Source organism: Populus nigra, chromosome 9 (assembly GCF_951802175.1).
Source record: "Populus nigra chromosome 9, ddPopNigr1.1, whole genome shotgun sequence".
Classification (NCBI taxonomy): Eukaryota; Viridiplantae; Streptophyta; class Magnoliopsida; order Malpighiales; family Salicaceae; genus Populus; species Populus nigra.
In genome coordinates this window covers 3,967,230-3,990,907 of record NC_084860.1, presented here as the reverse complement: position 1 = coordinate 3,990,907, position 23,678 = coordinate 3,967,230, and the positions used below count along the sequence as shown (strand labels likewise).

Below are 23,678 nucleotides of genomic sequence, written 5' to 3'. Positions count from 1 at the left end.
GGAGCCCAAATTATTCCTGACTGAGCTACACGTTATAACTCAGATGGGAGACGGGATTATTATTATTGTTTGTTTGTTTGTATTATTAGTTATATAATTAATTACTCTACCTATTTATTTAGAATGTTAACTAATTATTTGTTGCAATTTATATTATTATTATTATTATTATTATTATTTGTTGCAATATTGATTATTTGATGAAGTTCATCTGTGCACATTAATTGATAAATTTAAACGACAATATTACTTTATATGTATAGCAGTTGTATAAAGCATAAATATAATTAATGCTCGATTTTATCTTCAAGAGTAATTTATCATTGTTCATACTAGTTAGATTAGCTATTAAATTAGGTTGAAATATTAGCCTAATTCGGTATTGAAAATTAAATTATCACCGAAGAAAAATATTTAAATGTAAATTTTCTCCTACTACTATTATAATTTTATACATGAACTATAACATTGGATTAATACTCAAATTGAAAACTTTATCTTAAGTAACCCACTAAATATTGCAATAATTTATTGTTATATGCATAGTTTTGAAACCAGGTCCGGCCCGTTGGATCGACCCGGGGCTGGAATTGGATCAAATTGAAGAAAAAAATAGAAAAAAAATCCTGTGTGACCCAGCGATCTGGTTGACCCGGCAAGACCTAATCAAAAACCCGTTGACTTTTTTTACTAAAATGATATCGTTTTGATTAAAAAAAATTGACCTGGACGATCCAATAACTCAGTCAAAACTCGGTGACCCGATCTAAACCCAAAACTCGAGCTTTGGAACGAGTTAGATTTAAAAACTATAATTATATGTTTTGTTTTTTTTATTTAGATGCTTAAATTATAAGGTACGTTGCTTTACATTGAAATTTTAGTTTTAAGATATTGTTAATTAGTACATTTAAAGCTAAATTAAAAGTAAAGTTTACTCACTTTCAGAGTTAAAAATTTATTGAAAATTATTCTCCAACATAAATTTTTTAATATAAAATATTAATTATAAGTGAATAAAAAATTAACTTTAAAAAATCATTCATCAACAAGTTATAGAGAAATTCAAAACTCTATAAAAACTTTTATTCCATATAAAAAAAGAAGAAGCTTTCTTTGTTATTTATACCATAAGAAGATAGAAAGTTAAAATTTAGTTCAAAAAACACTTAAATTTTTAAGGAAGAAATGTTATAAACAAAGTGGATTTTGAATTTAAACATAAATAGGCTGATGCTCATGCTTTGGATTTTTGAGGCTTTCTTACTGCTAACCTTTTTTATAGGCTTGGATTTGGGTTAATAATTTTTTAGTCATAAAAAATTATGTTTTTTAGTTTATTATATCAATCTCATGAACAAAGTTGATAAATATTTTTAATAATCTAAATAGTTTTTAGAAATTTATTCAGCTTAAAAATATCATATTTAAAGTTAAAATTATAGTATTTAGTTTTGATTCCGAGAGAGATAATTAAGTCAATTTTCTTATATTCATTGACCTTATTTAAAAATTCTAATAATTTTAGAAGATTTACTACAAACATGTTATTTATACAAAGAAATAAGTAATAAAACTTTTTGAATAAAATATTAATCCTTGACAACAAAACTTAATTATATCTAAAGTGCTTTAAATATCCTATTTTTTTTAAAATTAATACATTATATGATTTATATATATGCTAGTGATTGTAATATATATATATATATATATATATATATATATATATATATATATATATATATATATATATATATATATCACGAAGTTCCTTGGCAGCCTGTAAAACTACCAAGAAGTGCACCATTTTCATCCACCGTACCTTAAACAAACGTTAATCCTTTATAGGTGGCTCTAAATATGCCAAAAATATTATATGTCTAACAAATTCATAAATATATCCAATAAAAGACACCTTTTTAGAAAAAATAAAACAAACAAACACTAAAAAAAAAAAAAAACTCCATCAATTTATGAAGTAAAAAAGAAGCTCATAAAAATTACACAAAATAATATATACTAGTTACAAGACCCACGCGATGCCACAATTTATTTTTTTTATATAAAAAATATATAAAAAAATAAGATTTAAAAATATTAGGTCTTTCTGTAAAGCTATATTTAAGAGTTTTGGGTTTGACTGCAACGCCTGACCCAAAAATAAAATTTATAATATTAATAATAACATTAAACTTGCATGACCAAAGTTTAAGTGAGTTTGGCTGTAATACCAGATCTAATAGCCTTAGATCAGTTAGATGTGGGTCTGGCTGCAAGGTCGTGTCATAAAAGTATGATAATTAAATAGATTAATGAAAAAAAAAAACAAAGAAAAAAACCAATAGGAAAAAAAATAATGAAGAAAAAGAAAAAAAATTTGAATTCACTGAGTTAACCTTTCAACTCAAGTTAACCCATCAAACCTTAAATTCACGTCATGAAAGTTTGATAATTAAATAGAAAAAAAAATTGATAGGTTAACTGAGTTAAACCGTCAAAACAGGTTAACCCGTCAAGCCCGAGATACGTGTCATGAAAGTCTGATTATTAAATAGAAAGAAATTTAACATTAACAAACTAAACTAAATGAAAAAAATTAATTAAAAAGAAAAAAAGTAAAAAAAATTCCGAGTTAACTCATCAAACTCGGGATCTATGTCATGAAAATCTGATAACTAAATAAAAAAAATAACATTAACAAACTAAATTAAAAAAATTATTAAAAGAAAAAAAACACAAAGAAAAAAGCAAAAAAAATTAAATAAAAACAGTAAAAAACAAAAAAAATTAAAAAGAAAAAAGAAAAAAGAAAAAAAAGACAGCTATATTTTAATATATATTATTATTATTATATTATTATTATAATTATAATTATAATATATAAGTACAGGTGTCCCCCACATCTTTTATAGTATTACTTAATAAAAAAGGTTTGAACTCAGGGAAAAAAAAATACATATCGAAAAACAAATTCTCTTTTCGTCCATAATGATGCTACTTGCAAATCTTCATAATCAGCCATTCATAAGGACCATCATCGCACTTTCTCCATCTCTATTCCTTTTCGGACGAAAAAAAAATCCTTTTTTTTTTTTTTTGTGTTTCGAAGAAATTCTTAGTATTGAACTCTTAAGAATCCCAAATAGGTGATTCTAGAGGAAAGTCAATATGGTTTTTATCCCAAATTGTCTGATAATTCAAATCCTTGCTGAAAACCTACGAAATTCTCCCATGATCAAATTTGTAAATCACAAGAATTCCCAATTTTATTTTTCTCTTTTTCATTAATAATTCCCAATTTTAAACCACCAGGCAGCTTCACTAATCACTAACAAAAAAAAAAAAAAAACCACCAAGAAAATTAGCTTTATGGAGTTGCAAGAATTTAAACAGAGAAAATGAAATTAAATTCAAAAGTTGATTGAAGAGTAGAAACATTATTTATGCTCATAATTATATCAAACTTAGCTTTTGATATTTTATAAACTGGAAACCTGATTCATTAAAAAAAATAAAATTTAACACTCATCAGGATTCGGCTAACCTTTTTCTAATGCCATTAAAAGTATTAAGCATCTCAAGAAGGGAGCTAAAATCAAGAAAGTTGAAACATATTACTGGATTACAGAAGACGAGTTGAGAATACATCAAAGAATGCATCAAATTTTATTCTTCGTTGCTTCTTTATAGTGTTTACACGGTCAACATTTTGATAAATAGTAACTTGTCAACAAATGATCATGACAATGATTCTCAAAAAAAAAAAAAAAAAAAATGGTGGCTGCTTGCCTGCTTCTCAAGAAACCCGCTTGATTCCATGTTGTATGCTATTTTTTGGCGAAACTCAAGCGCTTAGGGTTGATATTATCCAGTTGAATTAGTATTGTTCCAACATCCGGTCCTTCAGTCCAGTTTATCGATTCCTTCTCTAATAGCTTCATAATCTGCAAAAGTAAAGCGGGTAAGCTATAAATTCTGTTTTGGATCCTTCGGATGTGATAAGTAGAACTTGAAAAAGTGAATCATTTTTGGTTCAATCTCTCAAATAAAAGAATCAAAGCAATCTTACCAATCTTCTACGAGCCCCTTTCGTAGCATCCACCTCATTTGTCTCAATGATGACTTTGAGGTACTTGAATGCTGAAGCAAGAAAATTGACTTTGATAAGATACATGACGAGGAAATTATGAGGGCAAAAGAAGGCATGATGATAGCTTACATGGGATGCCTGAGAGTAAGAGAAAATTACTCTTCAAGGAGCGTATTGCATCTTTTGCACCATGTTCATGCAGATCAAGCAACATCTGGTCTTGAGTCTCAACATTTCTGATAATGAAAGCAACCAAGAGATTAGAAAAAAAAGCATGGAGGGAAGCAAATAAAGATTTATAATGCAAAGAGAATAGAAAAAACAAAGAGTGCACACCATTAGATACTAAATGAAATGGAAAAAAACATAAACAAATATCACTAACTTGGTTCCAAAAATCTTCTGAGTAGATTCCTCATCTACCTCATAAGCCTTGTCACGGAAAAAATTTCCCTGCAAATACCAAGGACATTTATAACTAAAATTATTATATTACCCAACAACACCTTCTAATTGAAATTGACACAACTGAGATGCTGTTGAAACCCACAGCTAAAAGCACACACATGGAACTTCCATTCTTGAACATTTCATTTTGGCTATGAACGTTTCATTTTGGCTATTAAGCTACCCATACTCTTGTGTTGACCAGCTCTACCAACCAGTCACAACTTGGTTTTGATCTTGCGGTCAACTAATTGATAAACATCCAAGAAAATAAAAAGTATATATATCTTGTTTGTATCTTGAGTGCCGATCATGTTGCCAGAGGAAAAAAAAAACGTGATGACTTGTAAACAGACATCTTGCTTTGTGACACAGTCAGAAACCTTACCTCGTCCATTAGTTTGTTTGCTCGCTCATCATCTCCCTTGGCAAACGCATCACCAGCCTGACAAGGAACATTCTTATTTTAGCATGAAAGGTGATTGATACAAACCACATTGCAGATTTCTTATGCAAAAGCTAGTCTGAGCTATCAAATTGCAGTAGCCTGTAGCTATTAATATTCATAGGAAATTTTTTCTCATGTTACTAAAATTATTAAAACATGTTACAGTATCATGACATATATAACCAAATTTACTCAGGAATTGCAAATTTACAAAATATAGGTATAAATGCCATTATCATAGGTAGACCAAATTTCAGGAAAAATAGAATTAGCAACTTACAGCTTTGTAAAATTCGTTCATTGTGGTCCGATACTCCTTCCAAGCTTTACGAAGAAGATGGTAACTATCATCTTCATCTACATCTTCAACTGATAACACTACTTAGCATAAAGAGAAGAACATTAACAAACCAACCAAGAAAAAATTAGCAAACTGAAAGGGGATATAGCATTTTAACCACAAAAAAAAAGTCTAGACAGTTCACACAAAAAAGAAAAGAAAAGAAAAATATATATAAAGCTCAACAAGACAGGATCAGAACCATTTTTTTGCAGCAAGTGAAGAGGTCCATAAGCAATTTATTACCTTTTCTTTTACAAACACGGATTCTTACTAACCCCACATGGTAACATGTAAATGTCCATAGAGATTGTTTTTTGTTTCTTCTGATGAAAGAAGTAAAATTTATCAGTGTCTGAGACCTATTCAAAGTGCATCATATTGCTATTAAAAAATGCAATATTTCAGGGGGGAAAAACAAATAGAATTTGCAACATGAGTTTACAAGCTGCAATGATAGGCCTGGGAGAGAGCGCAGGCATGCCCATTTAAAACATTTCAGAGCAACCAGCAAAACACCTGCCCTGAACTTTATTGCCTGATGCATCCCTTAGTTATCATCAAGCCATAAAATAAGAAGGAAAGAATGGTGCATATCACTGAATCAGTGCTTTAATTCATACCAGAGAAAAACATTACAAACAGGCCATCAAACAATTCTAACTCAAGTGACAGTGAGCAAATATGAAAGAAAATTGTAAGTTCCCAGATCCATGCAAGAATATTTCAGTTTGTTTTTTTGTTTCTTTGGTGAAGGGGGTGTTAGGGACTAGCAAAAACATATCCAACGTGTTGCTCAGCTCTCCATGAATTAAAAAGCAATGTAGATGCAGCGAAAAGAAATCTAGTCCATAGAAGCCAAAAAGGGGGCTCCAGGTCCCAAATTTCTTCTGAATGAGCTACTAAAGCATACAAGCCTTCTAACTTTCTATACAAATTACTTCGTTAATGAAGTTCATCTCAAAAGAGTTCTTACCATTGTCATAATCTTGCAGAGAGTCCATAAAATCAGTCCTGTTCTCTAAGGTAAAGTCAGTAGGAGGTTCAACCACTGGCTCTCCATATACTATTGACCTCCTCTCAGCCTTTGTTATTCTTCCAGATAACTCCCCAGATCTCTCAGCACCATTAAAAAGTGAGGCCAAAATTTCCTTCTGGAGGTTGTTTCTCTCTTTCCCCTGGCCAGGTGATCCTCCCCCATTTGCATTTGAAATTCTATTTGCACTGCTGAGCAAATACAAGCAAACAAATGTATTATGACGTAAAATAATCAAAATGATAAGCTGATCTTTCCTTAATTATGAGAAAAGTATCCTATAGCTTAATAAAAGCAAATTATTTAACTCGCTAGAAATTTTGCAAGTATCATACCCTCCATAGGAACTCATAAACTGTAAATTTTTTTGACATGAAGGTCCTCCACTATTTGACCGTGCATCTGTGAACTGTAAGACAATATTGCAAGAGGAAAAAGATATGTAAATCAAGTATATCATTATAACCCTTAAATTGGAGGAAGTTCACTTAATTTCAAAGATGATAATGTGAACCACAAGACAAATACCAACTTGTTGAGGGAGAAAAAAAGCAGCACAATTGAACAATTGACACATCCATATTTTTCAATTGAATAATTAATTGCACACTTAAAAACCATGAAGCCAGTCATCATGAGCTTCCTACCACTAAACCTCTTCTTTAATACTAGGAAGAACTGTATTCAATAGACAACTAATTATTGAATTATAATCTCATACCAACCAAGAAGAACAAGAGTAAAATTTGTATCACATAGGACAAACAGGAAAGCTTTGGCATGTAAAATACTCTCCCAGCTTTACTCAAGCCTGTTTAGGAGTGTGGTGGCTTCTTCTCGGAATTGTTTTTTCATTTTTGATACCACCACATCAAAATATTGGAAAACACTAAAAAAAACATCAATTTAATGTATTTTCAGGGCAAACAAGATTTTGAAACGCACCCAAACACAGTTGCAAATTCAATGCCAAGACTAGTAACAACTGACTTTGCCTAATTACTCAAATACTCAAGTTAACAACTAGTACAAACTAAAAGTTTCTCTGTAAGATATGCACTAAATGGTATGTACAATGATCCCTCAATAAATGAGGATTTTTCTAAACTGAGCTGGTCATGCTAACCTTTCCAGTGGATCTACCATCATAATTGTTCCTTTTGTCCAAAATCACTGCTGACAAATTAAGTAGTTTCTCCATGCTCTGAAAGGTACAAAAAGAAAGAAAGATTTAGAAATGCTTACTGACACAGATGATAAGATCACATTAATTAAGAACAAACTAAAACACGCAGTATCTTCATGAGTTACTTCATCATGCATATTAACTTAAAAGTTTCATCCATGTTCATCAGCGATGTTTAAACATAGGTTCTTTGATAGGCTCATTGAGGAAGATCAGGGTGAAGTTCATCAGTTGAGGCATCCTACTAAAAAGAACTGAAGCTTTAGCACATGTACGCTGGTTATACTCAAGTAGTTGGTTTGGTCATGATGGGTGGTTCCAGTTACATTCCACCTTAAAATTCCCTCACAACAAACACCCTCAAAATTATATAAACTTTTATAAGGTAGCCATACTTGTGGGCAAAATAGCATACTGAAAGAATGGCTTATTAGTCTAAAATATAAAAAACAAGCCATGCACCAAAAAAACGTCAATAGTTGCACAAATTTTAGGGTTTCTTGAAGGCGATCATGTTGTAATCACAAATTTTAACTATTAAAGCCCAAGCCTTGTGGCTAAAAACTCTAGCCTACTTTTAAAAGGCCTTCGTTCATTGTCACCATAAATCCGTGATGCCTTTTAATCCTCTCAGTTAACTAATTTATAAAGCTCAACCATTGGAAGCAACCAAAAGTATATAATTCTGAATCCTAGGCAAGCAACAAATGCCAACAACCTACAATATGTCCCACCTATAAAAGCATCAATGCTTTAACTAACAACAAGTGTAATCAAGATTTGGTTTTGAAAATAAATGATAGAAAAGAGGGCATTTGGTAAAAAAAATCAAAATAGTCCTTGAACATTGAAGAGGACATTATACATACCTTTTGCATATCATACCCACATGTATCTGCAAAATCAACATAAAACCTGATTAGCGATCTGGTTGGATAGTTCATTTGCATATAGTAGTGCAGGATCGAATCTTTCAAGATCTAAATCCTCCATCCCATCTCAAATTTAAATCTTTAATTGATTGAAGATTTATCTTATTTACAAAATCATACAGAGTAGGTTACACAAATCATATAGAGGAGATCTCACATTTTATTAGAGAAAATCTCATCAATTTAAAACAGATTCCACTCATTCCAGATATTTTTAAAGGTAGAAGTTACAAAACAGCCAATTACTAGGGAACAGAAGGTTTCACATCAATATATGATTGAGAAAAGAGTTAAAGCATTGTTTACCTAGAGCTTGTCGAATCATTTCCCTATCCAGCTGGAAGCCATCTCCTAGCATTTTGAATAAAAAATCTTCCATATCCTCGTGCATACGATCATGCTTTGATTGGGTTTGTTTGGGTTCTTCTCCCCAAAGTTCAGACATTGGGAACTCCTGCGCGTCCAATTTCAATGGTTTGGTTGCGGCACAAGAGCCATTGCCCACTGGCATGGATCTAATGTAACTTTTTCCGAGAACACTTGAAACGGTGCCTCCAGAAACTGGACGCCATTTTTGCTTTACATTTCTGAACTTTCCATTTGCATCACATTTCTTCAAAATATAACCATTGGATGACTCAGAAGATCCTTCACTCAGCATAGCCTCTCCATTGGATGAATGACTTGAAGAGGTAGAGGCACCTCCCTCCTTATCTTGAAGAATTTGAACAGTCAAATCTGTATTTCGGCCTGCCTTGCAATAAGCAGATGCTATTTGTTCAAGAGAAAATTTAGAACCAAATGCCTCAAGCAAGACCTCCAATGCCTTCTCCTCATCATCACATTTCAATATGTTGGAAGTAGATACTTCCATTTCAATGCACTACTGAAAAAAGGAGAGAGAAAATTTTCGATAATCAATTCAGCATATTTAATTGGAATGGAGAGATCATTTCAGCATTCACATAAACCATGTCAGAAAGGAATTGAACGATAGCCCTCACCAAAACAGCTAATGCATACACTAGAAAAAAGGAAAAAAAATGTCAGATTCACTAAATGCAAATCCAACCTCACATCCATACTACAGGCAAGACATGCTGTTTTCGCATCTGCATACACCCGCAAAACATCTAAGCAATAACAAACATGATTATAAAGCATTGAATTCATATGGGCCAACAGAGCAAGAACCAAAAATAAATTTTTACCGAAATCAAACAAAGCAATCAAAATAATGATACCAGTAATAGAAATGAATTTAACGAGGGTGGGGTGTCACAAAGAATTAATTTGAGAGAAAAATGCTCCATGATGCAAAAAAGAAACTATTAAAGCAACAAAAAATGAACATAAAAAGAGAAGCTAACCCCTTCCTAAATAAAAACCCATCTCCCAAATAATGCAGTCTGCATATAGTCTATATGCTTAACAAAATGTCAACGACGAAACAAATCACCATGAAGATGATGCAGAAGTAGTGAAACCAATCAAAAGATCTATAATTTATATCCACTAACTCGTCTTTCTATTGAAGCAATCAAATGTAATTTAGAAGCAATTAAATTTACACTAAAACTGGATTCTACTTCCAACAGAAACAGACACAAGCATGCAGAGAAAAAAATCCCAATTTGTTATTTATTTCTTAGAGTCCTGAAACATGTAAAGAAAATTCACGACCATTACATCCATATCAGCTAACAGAACAAGAACCAAATTAAGCCAATAATAAAAGAAATAAAAAACAGTATAAATGAAAGGCATTCCAGTAGTGCTATAGAGGCTATGCCCACGAACGAATTCGACTTTGAATGGTAGCAGACAGAAACAAAAAAAAAATGCATAACAGTTGCCAACCAACTTGCTGAGCATAAAAGAATTATCTTAACCCCCCCCCCCCCAAAAAAAAAAAGAGTATGGAAGCCACTAAAGTAAACAAGAACTAATAATAAACCAGATTACCAGAAATGTAGACTACTTATTTGACAAAATGTCAAAACCAAAAAAATTAGAATCAAAACGCATCAAACTTTGTAAAGGCTCGTACTTTGTATCCAATTACCAGTCTTTGGCTACCAATTAATCAAATTTGATTGAAAGCTATTAAATCTACATCCATAAGTCACAAAAGATTTAAATTCCAACAGAAATAGAAGAAAAAAACTCGCTTCCCCACAAGAAACATTTTCACAAAAAAACAACTGAAACCCAAAAAAAAAATCTTTTTTCTAAGGAGAGTGAACTGAAGTAACTAACCAGAGAGGCTTTGGCGGTGAGAACTTGTAGGGGGAGATATGCTATTGGCCTCAAGAGGTTCTGGTCAGGGTATGGTTTACATATATATATATATATATATATATATATATATATATATATATATATATAAAAGAAATGGAAAAAACATGAATGTTGATTGAGTAGCGTATTTATTTATTTATTTATTTTGAGTATCACTAAAAAAAGAAAAAAGAAAAAAAGAAAAAAAAGGAAGAAAACAAAATGATTGCCTTTTGGCGCTCAATTGAAGAGTGAGTACATGTTTTGATTCTATTGCTATTTATTTAGGCACCGTTTGGGAACGCGGCTGCGGCCGCGTTCTCAAAAAATTTGAAATTTTTTTTTTTGTTAAAATTTAATATGGTTTGTATGTTTTGGATCGTTTTGATGTGCTGATGTCAAAAATGATTTTTAAAAAATAAAAAAACATCGTTGGCATGCATTTTGATACGAAAAGTTATTTGAAAAGCACCCGCAACCACACTGCCAAACACGCTCTTAATAGACTTCCTTTTCCTTTACAGGTTGGGTTCTCTCCTCTTCCTTCTCGTCTCATCCATACGATGACAGAACAGTTAAAAAAGTGGTTGATAGATTATTTTTTAAAATTTTTTATTTAAAAATATTATTCTTTTTTATTTTTTTAAATTTATTTTTTATGTTAATATATTAATACGAATCAAAAATATATATAAAAAATAATTTACATATTACTTGGAATTTAAAAGAAATCATGAGAAAGAAACTTCTTATAAAAGTTGCAAAGGGTCAAAGGGGGCTCCATATGCATGACTCTTTGAAAAGGGTAAAAAAAAAGTGTTCAACACAACAATTATATATATGCATGTTGCTTGGATTCAAAGATTACAAGTTATTCAATCATTTTAAAAAATAAAAAAACAAAAGAAAATTGTAGCGTTTGATTAAGCTCCCCTCTCAAGTTAGTTTGGCATGATTACATTTTATTTGTGTGTATAATATTTTTTTAAATAGTTTTTTTTTAATATATTAAAATAATATATTTATTTATTTTTATATTATTACGTTAGAATCATAAAAGAACACTAAAAAATATCAATTTAATATTTTATCAAGTGAAAAATATTTTTTAAAAACACTCAAAAATATAAAAGGATATAAAATGGTGGTTTTAAATGGTAATGCTACTAATGAAGTGTTGATTTAGCAGTTAAGACATTGCTATATCCCTGCAAGGATGAGAATACAAATTTGATTCTCATGAAACGTATTTATTGAGAGAGATAGCCACGATCCTAAATAAGACTAATCTCATCATTTTAAAAAATATAAGATACCCGAATAAAAAAAATGACAATACCAAAACTACTCCACAAATAAAATTTGTCACCAATTTTCCGTGGTTTATACAAGGGGAATTCGATCTTCCTAATCAAAGTTACAATTTCAAGCTATCTTGAAAATCCACACGATTGAGCTTTGATCTTTGATCACCATAAAAGCAAAACAACTATTAGTTTATCACTTTATTGCACATTGATAGAGCATCCATACAAATAAAATGGGCAAAAGGGAAAGAAAAAAAGAAGAAGGGGTAAGGGACAACATCAACATGACACCTAAATTATCACTTAATTCTCAATCGAATCCAAAAAATAAAATTCAATTAAGTCCCCAATCTACCAGACATTGCTTGAACAACCTCTTATCAGTACCTTCACCTTTAAGATCATCATAAAAATGAGAAAGATTTTGTATTAAAGCGACATCATTTTTTGTATAAATCTTTGATGACGAGTTATTTGGGTAATGCTAGTCTATTCGATAGATGGAGGATCCAATTGGAGATATTTTTTGTTGGGGTAGCAATTTGAGAGTTTGTTCATAGTTGGGGGACAAATGTATTGTCTTCCCAAAGAAGCTGCAGCCTGGTGATTACGGTCGATATCGCTGGGAAAGCATAGGGCCGGCAGGGCATGATGATGAAGGCATGCTGAAAATGACAGAGAGGCAAGCATCAAGATACCTTCAATACGAAGGTGCTTCAACATATGGGGAATCTCCTTTCGCTTTCTTTTGACATATATATGGAGTCAATAACCATCTGCGCTAAGGTTCTTCTGTACTGTGCTGGCTTCCTGCAGATTTCCTTTTAGGGATTGGAGGGCCTGTTTTCTTGGAAGATTTTGTGCCTGATCATCTCGTAAATTAAATCATTGCTCAAAATGATCAACGATTCGGGATATGGCGTGGAGCTCCCTTCATGTGAAGAAATGAAGGGCAGGTTCATGTATCGTATCGAATCACGTTACTTGCTCCTGCAGGAACGTATAAAAATGCAGATGATCAAGTTCTGAGGATTTTTGAAGAACGGATAACGATGGTGTTAGTATTTCATGCAATTCTAGCGTTCATTTCCATTTCTGGGATATTAAAATCCAAGACGATGTTCAATTTAAGTCAATTTGAAAAAATAGAGATATTACAAATATCTTTCATACTCGGACACTGAAAGAAAAAACATCTAAGTTAGTAGGTCGACTCACGGGCCACTACATCAAATAAAATCAATTATTTTAATTAAAAAAACCTTTGTTTTATTTTTATGAAAAAATAGATGTAATTATTCTATATTATTATACCACTCTCCATGATTTTTTTTATGTAATAATTTCTTGGTCTTGGGGCAATATTGTACTTTCATAAATAAATAAATAAATAACTGCTGATGAGTGCTTTAATGTCTTCAAGCGGCGCGCGTGCAATTGACTTCAATAGTCAAAACATTATTCTATCGTGTTATTTGAATCATCTTGGCTTTCTTTCATGCATGGTCAATGAACCTCTAGTGGGGCGCCACCAACTTTTTCTTTCTTGTTTTTTCTTCTTTTCTCTTTCCTTCTAAACATCCACACCAAGCCTTCAAATTTACAATTTAGTCCTTTAATTATTTTTAATTTGATTTTGTCCCTCCTTTTTTATTTCCTTTTATTTTAATTAATTTTTCAGATTTAATTTTGTTTTCAATTTCATCTTTAATTAATTTTTAGTCTATTAGATTTGATCCCTATTATTTTGATTTATGTTTTTTTTATTTAAGATTGTTTTTTTTCTTTTATTTTAAATTTTACCCTCCTCATTTTTTATTTTTTTCATATTTGATGCTCATATTTGGTCCTTATTATTATTTTTTTGGTAAGTTTTTTTAATTTGAAATTTATTTTTTAATTTCATTCTTCAACATTAAATTGATTGAGAAATAAACTTTTTGACTGAACATGGATCTGTAATTTTACAAGCTATGAATTTGAAATATTAACTCAGGTTTAAAAGATTTATTTGAATCAATTACTGTGAATTGAAAGAATTAATTTGCTGTATTTTCCTATAAAAAACTTTTACATTTGCCCTCCTTCAATTACTATGGATTAACTATTTTTTGATCAATCGAGGTCGCTATTATCTTTTTACATCTTTTATTATTAGAATATCGTTAAACACAAAATACCAATTAACTGGAGTCTAATGTTTTTTATTATTAAAAAAACTATTTTATTTTTTTATTTAATTTAATCTTTTGTTATTGGATTGATTGATAAATAAAATTTATAAATAATTTTTTTTATGAGGTTATCATAATCTTGAATAAATAATTATTTTAAAATTAAAACTCAAAATTATAAACATCAACTATTATCATATAATTATTAATTATTACCTTAATTTGACTTGGAGCCCATATCTTCTTTGGATGAAGTTCTGGGGCAGCCGAACGGGGTTTTTCATTAACAAGGTCGTAGTTGCCATGGAGGCAGCTGCCCCTAGCTAGCACTAGTCTTCGTAAATGGTAGGCTTCAAGCATTTAGCCTTTAGCCTAAATATTGCCTTTAGCCTTCGTAATTAAGACAGGCACTTGGTGTCTGTTTTCTGTCTCCACCTCTCTATGTAGGATAGCCTTAAGAGAACTTGAGAGACAGTTTCAATAAAAAGGTGCACGAATCAAGCTCAATAAACTGTTCAAGGTTTGAAAAACTGATGCCAGAAAACTATTCCTACATGACTGATTTTTGTTACTGGTGCATGATGTGCTTGGATGATGAGGACTGAATCAATCTAACAAGCAATGTAACTACTCTCCAACGTGTTGCATTTATGCATTCAAGTTCAGTCTGCCATCTTTACCATGCATTTTTTCTTTATCACACGTAATTTGAGGGGAGTGCCATATTAATTTTCTTGAGCTTGTAACTCTGTATTGTGGCATGTGTCAATCGCTAGTTTCGTGAAAATTTGCACGAGAGGATTCATCTTGTTTGGGATAAGGCCTAGTTGGACCGCGTGTGTGTTTGGGTCGAGAGCTTGGATTGGAGAGTAGTCCAGCTCAATTAGTCCCTTGAGCCTATTGGGCTAGTGCAATCCCTCAAGCTGGTATAGTTACTCAAATTGGTGCAGTCCCAGTCCATTGAGCTGGTGCAACCTTTTGAGCTAGTGCACGTCGTGGAGTCACTTTCTTATCTTCCTTTTTCCTATGCATTGCATGCTATTGGTCAAACAAATTTAAGGACTACATTGTAGAGTTGTTTAAAGATCAGGGACTAAATTGGAGTGAAAGAAGGAGACGTTTGTTGGCCAGAGGAACAACTCGTCATTTATGAGCAACGCGTGAGACGTTATCTCACCTGTGATGGTGGTTATTTTAGTGTTGCTAGACTCATCTCGTTAAGATTTTTATGAAGATACAGTATGTGTAGACGAAGGATACACGATGACACTCTAATGACTTCTTTCTTTCTTTTTCTTTTTTTCCCCCTCATGCTGCCTAAATGGTGGTTCTTGTGGAGGAATTGGTGTATACTTCGATTCTAACTTCAATTGGCCGAATTTACATAGCTCGGCCTCGGCCACCAAATCAACTGACAGTCACGATAGCCAACATAATAGTACCCAAGGACTCACAAATACCGATAACAAGAGCATTATTCACCAGCAAGAGGGCATTCTGCCAGGGGACTAATTACTAGCACAAGGCTGGTTTCCTCAGCATGTGGTAGTGTAAGCTCACCTGAGGGAATCAACATGCATTTCCACGTTAACAAGGCATTTATGTTTCAGTTGTGATAGAGATAATTCAATAGATAATGTTTGTATGGAAAAAAGGATGAAATGGAAGAGAGAAAAATGAAACCTGGAGACTTGGTGCTTATGAAAAGATCTGTGAGCAGCAAGTAAAATTCATCACTTAATATAAGAAACTGTACAGCCAAAATTCAGTGGACTTTCTAGTTCATATTTGGCAACACGCAGATGCTTACCTTGTACCTCCAGTGCGCACTCCTTGACAGCTCCAGTGCCCATGCCATGCACAACAAAGATAACCGAGTGCGGTTCGCTTGCAGACATCGAAGAACAGTGCACTCGAGGGCCATAAGAAACGTCCTCATCTTTGTTTAGCTCTGAAAAACTCTTCTTGACCTACAATTCAAACCAGAATGACAAGGACATCTAGCTTAAGGAATCGCGGATGCGTCTGAAGCGAAGACAGATAGGAATGCCTGTTGTATCTGAAGCCATTGAAACTTCTCTAGAGCAGCAAACCATACATACCTGTCTCTTCAAACTTGGGACTAGAATGGTTGCTTTGCTTCTTCTTTTTCTTATCTCTTTTAATTGCTCTCATGTCACTTCTCTTCACTCGAACTCTTGTTTTACCGTATTGGACTAAGACTGTCTCATCATCACCAGGTGTTTTTATTGTGCAATTCCAGGACTCAAACACATATCAATTTACGTGGTTCGGCAACTTGCCTACTCCACAGAGCTACTGGTTTGTATTAATCAATCAAGGAAACAACACAAACAAAGAGGAGGAGAAAACTCTTCTCAACTCAACTCTACACACTCAAGCTCTCTCTACAACTTTCTCTCTCACGGTTTTTCTCTCTGTGTTTTTCACTCTTCTCTGCCACACCCACAGCTCTTCAATGAGCACATGTATATATTAAGTTAAGAGTGAAGGGGCATAAATCATGCCTTGATTTATGCCCACCGTTTGTGTCCTCCACTATGTGCCAAGTGGGAGATTAGGTATTCCCACTTGCATATGGTGGGACAGTGTTTGTCTCAACTTACTAACAATCTCCCACTTTGAGACAAACAATGAAATCATCTTTTATCCTTGAAGGCCAACTGAAGTTTTACACAACTGAAGTTTATCAAGTGTAACTCCTTTGGTTAACATGTCAGCTGGATTCTTGCTTCTACATACCTTTTCTAGCATTAGTTCTTCATCGTTTAGCAATTGTCGGATGAAGTGATATTTGATCTGAATATGCTTAGTCCTGGAGTGAAATGCTGGATTCTTGGCAAGGAAGATTGCACTCTGACTATCGCTATACAAAGTACCCTTTCCATTCATCTTGCCCAATTCTTTCAGAAAACTCTGCAACCATACGATCTCTTTTGCAGATTCTGAGACTGCAACATATTCAACTTCTGTTGTTGAAAGAGCGACGATCTTTTGCAAGGTAGAACTCCAGGAAATAGCAGTACCTCCTAGAGTATATACATATCCTGTAGTGCTCTTTCGACTATCAACATCTCCTGCTAGATCAGCGTCTACAAAACCTTCAAGTTTCAAACCACCAGCTGTGAAGGTGAGACATGTCTCCGATGAACCTTTTAAGTACCTCATGATCCATTTCACCGCCTCCCAATGCTGCTTTCCAGGATTGCTTATATATCGGCTTACAACTCCCACTGCATGGGCAATGTCTGGTCTGGTACAGACCATAGCATACATCAAAGAGCCGATAGCTGAGGCGTATGGAATCTTATCCATGTATCCACATTCTAGCTCAGTTTTTAGTGACTGGTCTTTGTTGAGCTTGAAATGATTCCCCAGAGGTGTACTTACTGGTTTAGCATTATCCATACTAAACCTGCTGAGAACCTTCTTGACATACTCTGTTTATGAAAGCTTTAGTATGCCTTTGTCTTGATCTCTGATGATTCTCATGCCAAGTATTTGTTTAGCAGCTCCCAGATCCTTCATTTTAAACTGTTTTGACAATTGTTGTTTCAGCTTGTCAATCTTCTCAATACTGGATCCTGCAATCAACATATCATCCACATATAATAGTAGAATGATATAAGAGTTGTCAAAATGTTTGACATAGCAACAATGATCAGCCTGGCATCTTGTGTATCCCTAACTACACATGAAGTTGTCAAACTTCTTGTACCACTGTCTTGGAGCTTGCTTCAAGCCGTATAAGCTTTTCTTTAGCTTGCAGACTTGTTTCTCCTTTCCTTGTATTTCAAACCCTCTGGTTGTTGCATGTAAATGTCTTCCTCCAATTCACCATGAAGAAATGCTGTTTTTACATCTAATTGTTCAAGATGTAAATTCTCTGCTGCTATTATCCCCAGAACAACTCTGATTGTTGTGAGCTTTACAACTAGAGAAAATATCTCAGAGTAGTCAATCCCTTTCTTTTGTTGAAACCCTTTTACAACAAGTCTTGCCTTGAACCGTTTGCTTCTGTCATGCTCAGTCTTTACTCTGTAAACCCACTTGTTTTGCAAAGCCTTCTTTCCTTCAAGCAGTGTGGTTAGCTCCCAAGTCTTGTTCTTCAGCAACGAACTCATCTGATCCTTCATGGCTAACTCCCACTTGCTTGAGTTTCCATCTTGTAAGGATTCTTCATAACTTAGCGGCTCACCACCATCTGTCAGCAAAATATAATTCAGTAGAAGTGTGAACCGTTGTGGGGGCTTTACAGTCCTTGAAGACCTGCGAACATAAACAATTGGTTCACTTGGCTCTGCATCGTCTTGTGTAGTGGTGGGTACAGATGTGCTTGAATCTTCTTGTAAAGACTCTTGAGTTTTGTTCTGCTCGATAACATCAGGAAGGCCTTCTAATCTTATGAATTCAGATTTTTGTGGACTTATATCTGAATCAATCATATCTGTTTCTGCACTTGATCTGTCTTTGTACAAAACTTTCTTGTTGAAGATCACGTTCCTGCTTCTGATAATCTTTCTGTTCTGATCATCCCAGAACCGAAATCCAAATTCTTCATCTCCATAGCCAATGAAGAAACATGTCTTGGATTTGGCAACTAGCTTGTTGCGAGCATCAGAATCTATATGCACATAGGAAACACACCCAAAGACCTTTAAATGAGAGAGTTGTACCTCTTTTCCTCTCCATACTTCCTCGGGTAGTCTGAACTCCAAAGGAACTGATGGTCCATAGTTGATCAAATAAACTGCAGTATGAACTGCGTCAGCCCAAAATGTTTGAGGTAACCCAGAATGCAACCTCATGCTTTTAGCTCGTTCATTGATGGTCCTATTCATCCGTTCAGCAGTGCCATTCTGTTACGGTGTGCCTGGAACGGTCTTTTCCATTCTGATACCATTAACAGCACAATACTCTTTGAAACCTCCATCAATGTATTCTCCTCCATTATCAGATCTCAAGCATTTCAACTTCAAACCTGATTCATTATCAACCATAGCCTTCCACTTCTTGAATGTTTCAAACACATCAGATTTATTTTTTAGAAAGTAGACCCATACCTTTATGCTGAAATCATCAATGAAAGTCACGTAATACCGAGAACCTCCAAGAGATGCTACTGGAGACGGTCCCCATAAATCTGTGTGCACCAGTTCTAGCTTTTTTGGTCTTAAGGTCATGCCAGCCTTTAAGAAACTGAGCTTCTTCTGTTTTCCAAGAACACAGCTTTCACAAATGTCTAGATCAACATTTTTAAGCTCTGGCAGTTTTCCCTTCGATTGAAGTATCTTCATCCCCTTTTGACTCATATGGCTGAGTCTACAATGCCAAAGTTGTGCTTGATTTTCTGATTCAGTAGAGGCAATTATATCTGCTGATCTTGTGGTCATATACAAGGTTCCTGTTTTCTTTCCACGAGCCAAAACCATTGCTCCCTTTGATACCTTCCATATACCTCCAGAAAAAAGGATTGAATGACCACTCTCATCAAGTTGTCCGACTGAGATCAACTTCTTCTTTAGTCCAGGAACATGCCTTACATTTTGCAAGTTCCATGTAGATCCATTCATTGTCTTGATCTGCACTTCTCCTATACCCACAATTTCCATTGGTTGTCCATCAGCCAGATAGACTACACCGTGATCTCCAGCAACATAGTTTTGCATCATCTCATGGTGTGGTGTACAGTGGAATGAAGCACCAGAATCAAGAATCCAATCATCAATTGGACTTTGTACGGCAAGAATCAAAGCGTCTTGCACCTCATCTGTGGTAGCGTTTGCAGAGTCAGCTTCAGGTTTTTTCAGTTTTGTGCAATTCCTCATGAAATGACCAGGTTTACCACAATTCCAACATTCAACCTGCTTTTTGGATCCGAACTTGCTTTTACTTCTGTATCTTGATTTGGATCTGCCTCTGGATAAGCCTCTATCTTGTCTCCTCCCTCGAGTGTTGATGTTGAGAGCTGATCCTGAACTTGAACTTTCACCTGAGTCTTTCCTTCGCACTTCTTCAGCTAAAATCAAGTCTTGGATGTCATCATATTTCAGTTTGGATTTTCCAGCTGAGTTGCTCACGGCTGTTCTCATACCTTCCCAACTGCTTGGAAGTGAAGCTAGCAAAATAAGTGCACGAATCTCATCATCAAACTCAATCTCTACAGATGACAATTGATTTGTGATAGTATTGAAGTTGTTGAGATGCTGTGTAACAAAGGTGCTTTCTGTCATCTTCAAGTTGAACAACTTCTTCATCAGGTGCACTTTATTATTTGCTGAGGGCTTCTCATACATCCCAGACAAAGCTTCCATCAATTTTACAGTGGATTTTTCTTTTGTAACATTGTGAGCAACTCTTCTTGACAAGGATAGCCGGATAATACCCAAAACCTGTCTATCAAGAATTTGCCAATCTTCTTCTGGCATATTCTCCAGTTTGCTCCCCAATAAAGGAAGATAAAGTTTCTTCCCATATAAATAGTCTTCAATTTGCATTTTCCAATATCCAAAATCTGTTCCATCAAATTTTTCAATTCCCATAGCTTTTATTTCATCTGCCATTTTTAATACATCTCGGATTTGAATCTGTCAAATCTGACCTTACAGATGTGTCCGGAATAGACTAAAATATTAGAAACGACACTGAGATCACCCAAATCGCACTTCGGATGGCTCAGATTTTAACTGTCAAAATTTAGGTTAACAGACGGTGCAGATGAAGCCGCGTGTCAAGCCAAAATAGTGTCTGCGAGCACTGAAGCAAAACCCAAATAAATGACGTGGCAGGATGACGTGTCAGACACGTAAGTTTCACCGGGCCCACTTGTGCTGACGTGGCATATGCACGCACACTTTGGGATGACATGGCAGGTGATGACGCGCCTGCTAACGGGTCTGATGACGTGTCTGATGACTGTGCAGAAGTGCTGGCGTGGCTGATGACGTGGCGGGTCAACCCGGTTCAGTTGCAGACAATCGGGCAAAGACGACACGTGGGCAGTGCTGTCGTCGGCGCGTGCGGGCATTCAGGACGTCGGTTCTTCGCCGGGTTTTCAACAGTGAATTCTTCTTGTCTTCCCCTACAAGATGGTAATGTCAAAAACACTTTTTGAGAACTTTGATTTTTGAGTTTAGATCAAACACCCTCCTTTTTCAAGAACATGCTCTGATACCAGTTGTTGTGCAATTCCAGGACTCAAACACACATCAATTTACGTGGTTCGGCAACTTGCCTACTCCACGAAGCTACTGGTTTGTATTAATCAATCAAGGAAACAACACAAACAAAGAGGAGGAGAAAACTCTTCTCAACTCAACTCTACACACTCAAGCTCTCTCTACAGCTTTCTCTCTCACGGTTTTTCTCTCTGTGTTTTTCACTTTTCTCTGCCACACCCACAACTCTTCAATGAGCACATGTATATATTAAGTTAAGAGTGAAGGGGCATAAATCATGCCTTGATTTATGCCCACCGTTTGTGTCCTCCACCATGTGCCAAGTGAGAGATTAGGTATTCCCACTTGCATATGGTGGGACATTGTTTGTCTCCACTTACTAATAGTTTCAACTACAGAAGCATATATATAAAAGAAGACAACAAAATCAGAAGCTGTTGTGCTCATTTAGATCTTCTAAATTCTACCTACTGGTAAAGCTCCATAATCTCTCTATGAAGAGATGCAGCTTTCCTGGCCTGAGCTTCCACTCTTTCTCTTTCCTCCAACAATGATTGATACAGCATGTCACTTCGCTCCTACTGCTTCTCAGGCACTAACTTCTCCACCCAGTGCTTCTGTGCACGTTCAATTATATTTCTGTCAAAAAGCAATTGATTTAGCAATGCTTAATGCATTTTGAATCACCAGTAACCCCACCGCCCCCCCCCCCCCCCCCCCCCCCGAGAATCTTAAGCTAGAAAGGAAAAGGAATCAACATAGATGTTGTTTTCTGCTGCATCATTCTATCGTCAAAAACATTAGGACAACCAGGAGTTGGTAAACTGTATCGCCTCAAGTAACCAAAAATCCCCATAACATGCATCAATTCATAATAAAAGTAAACAAAAGGATAAATGGACTTGAATGGAAAGCTCCCCAAGACTGCATGAAAATCAAAGAACGTGGTAAGATCATGGCTTAAGCTTCGTAAGATTATCTTACTGAAAGCACTGATATATATAAATGAATGATTTAAACATAATAATACAATCACCCTTCACCCTTTACACCTTGAGTCGTGGAGTTTCTGCAGAAAGAGTTGAGGGAAAACTATTCAAGGGCATGGCAATCAACGCTGTAATGCCACCCATAAACGAATAGTACGTACTAATGCGTAATGCTTGGTGCTATAAAATGAAACAGGGGAGATAGTTAAAAAGAAATGGCATAAAAGATTCCATTACAATACATTTCAAAAGGTTTAATACTGCAGGAAGACGAATTTACTATAAGAAGTTGATGAAATAAAACCTGAACATCCGAGTCTCGATGTCTATTGACATCCCGTGCCAGCATTTATAAATATTTTGCCTGAGAAGCCTAGACCGCACAGAATTTGGGAAACAAAGAAAGGCAAACATTCTGCCAGGATCAAAGAATTAAAACAACCTAAAACCCCATTAAAAAACAATGTTCACCGAGACTCAAGATTACGATGGTTGTGTCATTCCCTTATCTAGTTAGGGGTAAGAAAATCTTTTTACATTCTACAATAAAATAATCAAAATACCCTTACAATAATAAAAAAAAAATTGCTTTGATTTACTCTACAAGAAAATGGACAATGTTAGTCGGGAGTGGTTCGGTAATTGCACAAGATCCATTCAGGCATGGATTACTTTTGAAGCTGCTCACTTTCAGAAATGTATTATCCAAGGCTTTGAGAAGAAAATATACCATGGTTCTGCTTATTTTCATCAAACAGGTGGGAAAATCATAGCGGGAATGGTCTTCAGCAGAAATTGCTTTCATTTACTCTGCAAGAAAATGCAATGGAGCAGGAGACATGGTCCATCAAAAAATTGTGCAATATTTACCTTGCCTCTCTATCATGCCTCGTTCGTGACACTGCAAAGTTGTAATCTGCCCGTCAGTAGCTTGGTGAGCTGAAAGATGGAATATCACCATCTAGGCTGGTTAATTATATTGATTATTATGATAATAATTATTTTTTAAAATAATTTTTACTTTAAAATAAAATATTTTACATATATTTTATCTTGAGTTGATTTAAGTTTTTGACCGAACCATATTGGATTAATCTTCTTCTTTTAAAAAAAAAACTCGGGCTAGTCTAGACTTCAGGGTGACCAAGTCTCGTCTAGTATCTACCGCATGCAAAATAAAACAAATTATCTAGTTCAATTCAAAGCAAATTATCTAGTTCAATTCAAAGCACATTAAACACAGGATA

General features: G+C 34.5%; 1 protein-coding gene across 3 annotated transcripts; it reads right to left on the bottom strand.

Annotated features, from left to right (window-relative positions):
* Positions 1 to 3,646: 3,646 nt before the first annotated feature.
* LOC133702658 (putative nuclear RNA export factor SDE5) lies at positions 3,647 to 10,859 on the bottom strand. 3 transcript variants are annotated; one of them, XM_062126962.1, is made up of 12 exons: positions 10,742 to 10,859; positions 8,789 to 9,368; positions 8,420 to 8,445; positions 7,491 to 7,568; positions 6,700 to 6,773; positions 6,305 to 6,555; positions 5,269 to 5,366; positions 4,929 to 4,985; positions 4,479 to 4,546; positions 4,223 to 4,329; positions 4,073 to 4,143; positions 3,647 to 3,947 (listed from the first exon to the last, which is right to left on the bottom strand). In XM_062126962.1, exons 2-12 carry the CDS (start codon positions 9,354 to 9,356, stop codon positions 3,831 to 3,833), a joined length of 1,515 nt encoding a protein of 504 aa, XP_061982946.1. In that variant the 5' UTR covers positions 9,357 to 9,368; positions 10,742 to 10,859; the 3' UTR covers positions 3,647 to 3,830. The 3 variants fall into 3 exon arrangements, with proteins under 3 accessions (XP_061982946.1, XP_061982948.1, XP_061982947.1); XM_062126964.1 differs by having other exon boundaries at positions 6,305 to 6,552; XM_062126963.1 differs by having other exon boundaries at positions 8,789 to 9,365; positions 10,742 to 10,817.
* Between the last annotated feature and the right edge of the window lie 12,819 nt (positions 10,860 to 23,678).

Bases quoted from the DNA above. Each gene is read 5' to 3' on its own strand.
- LOC133702658 (XM_062126962.1), bottom strand. From the start codon at position 9,356: ATGGAAGTATCTACTTCCAACATATTGAAATGTGATGATGAGGAGAAG. The intron at 4,986-5,268 runs GTAAGTTGCTAA...GTTCCTTGTCAG, and splicing joins TGAACGAATTTTACAAAGCT to GCTGGTGATGCGTTTGCCAA. The intron at 4,330-4,478 runs GTTAGTGATATT...TTTCATTATCAG, and splicing joins CAGAAGATTTTTGGAACCAA to AAATGTTGAGACTCAAGACC.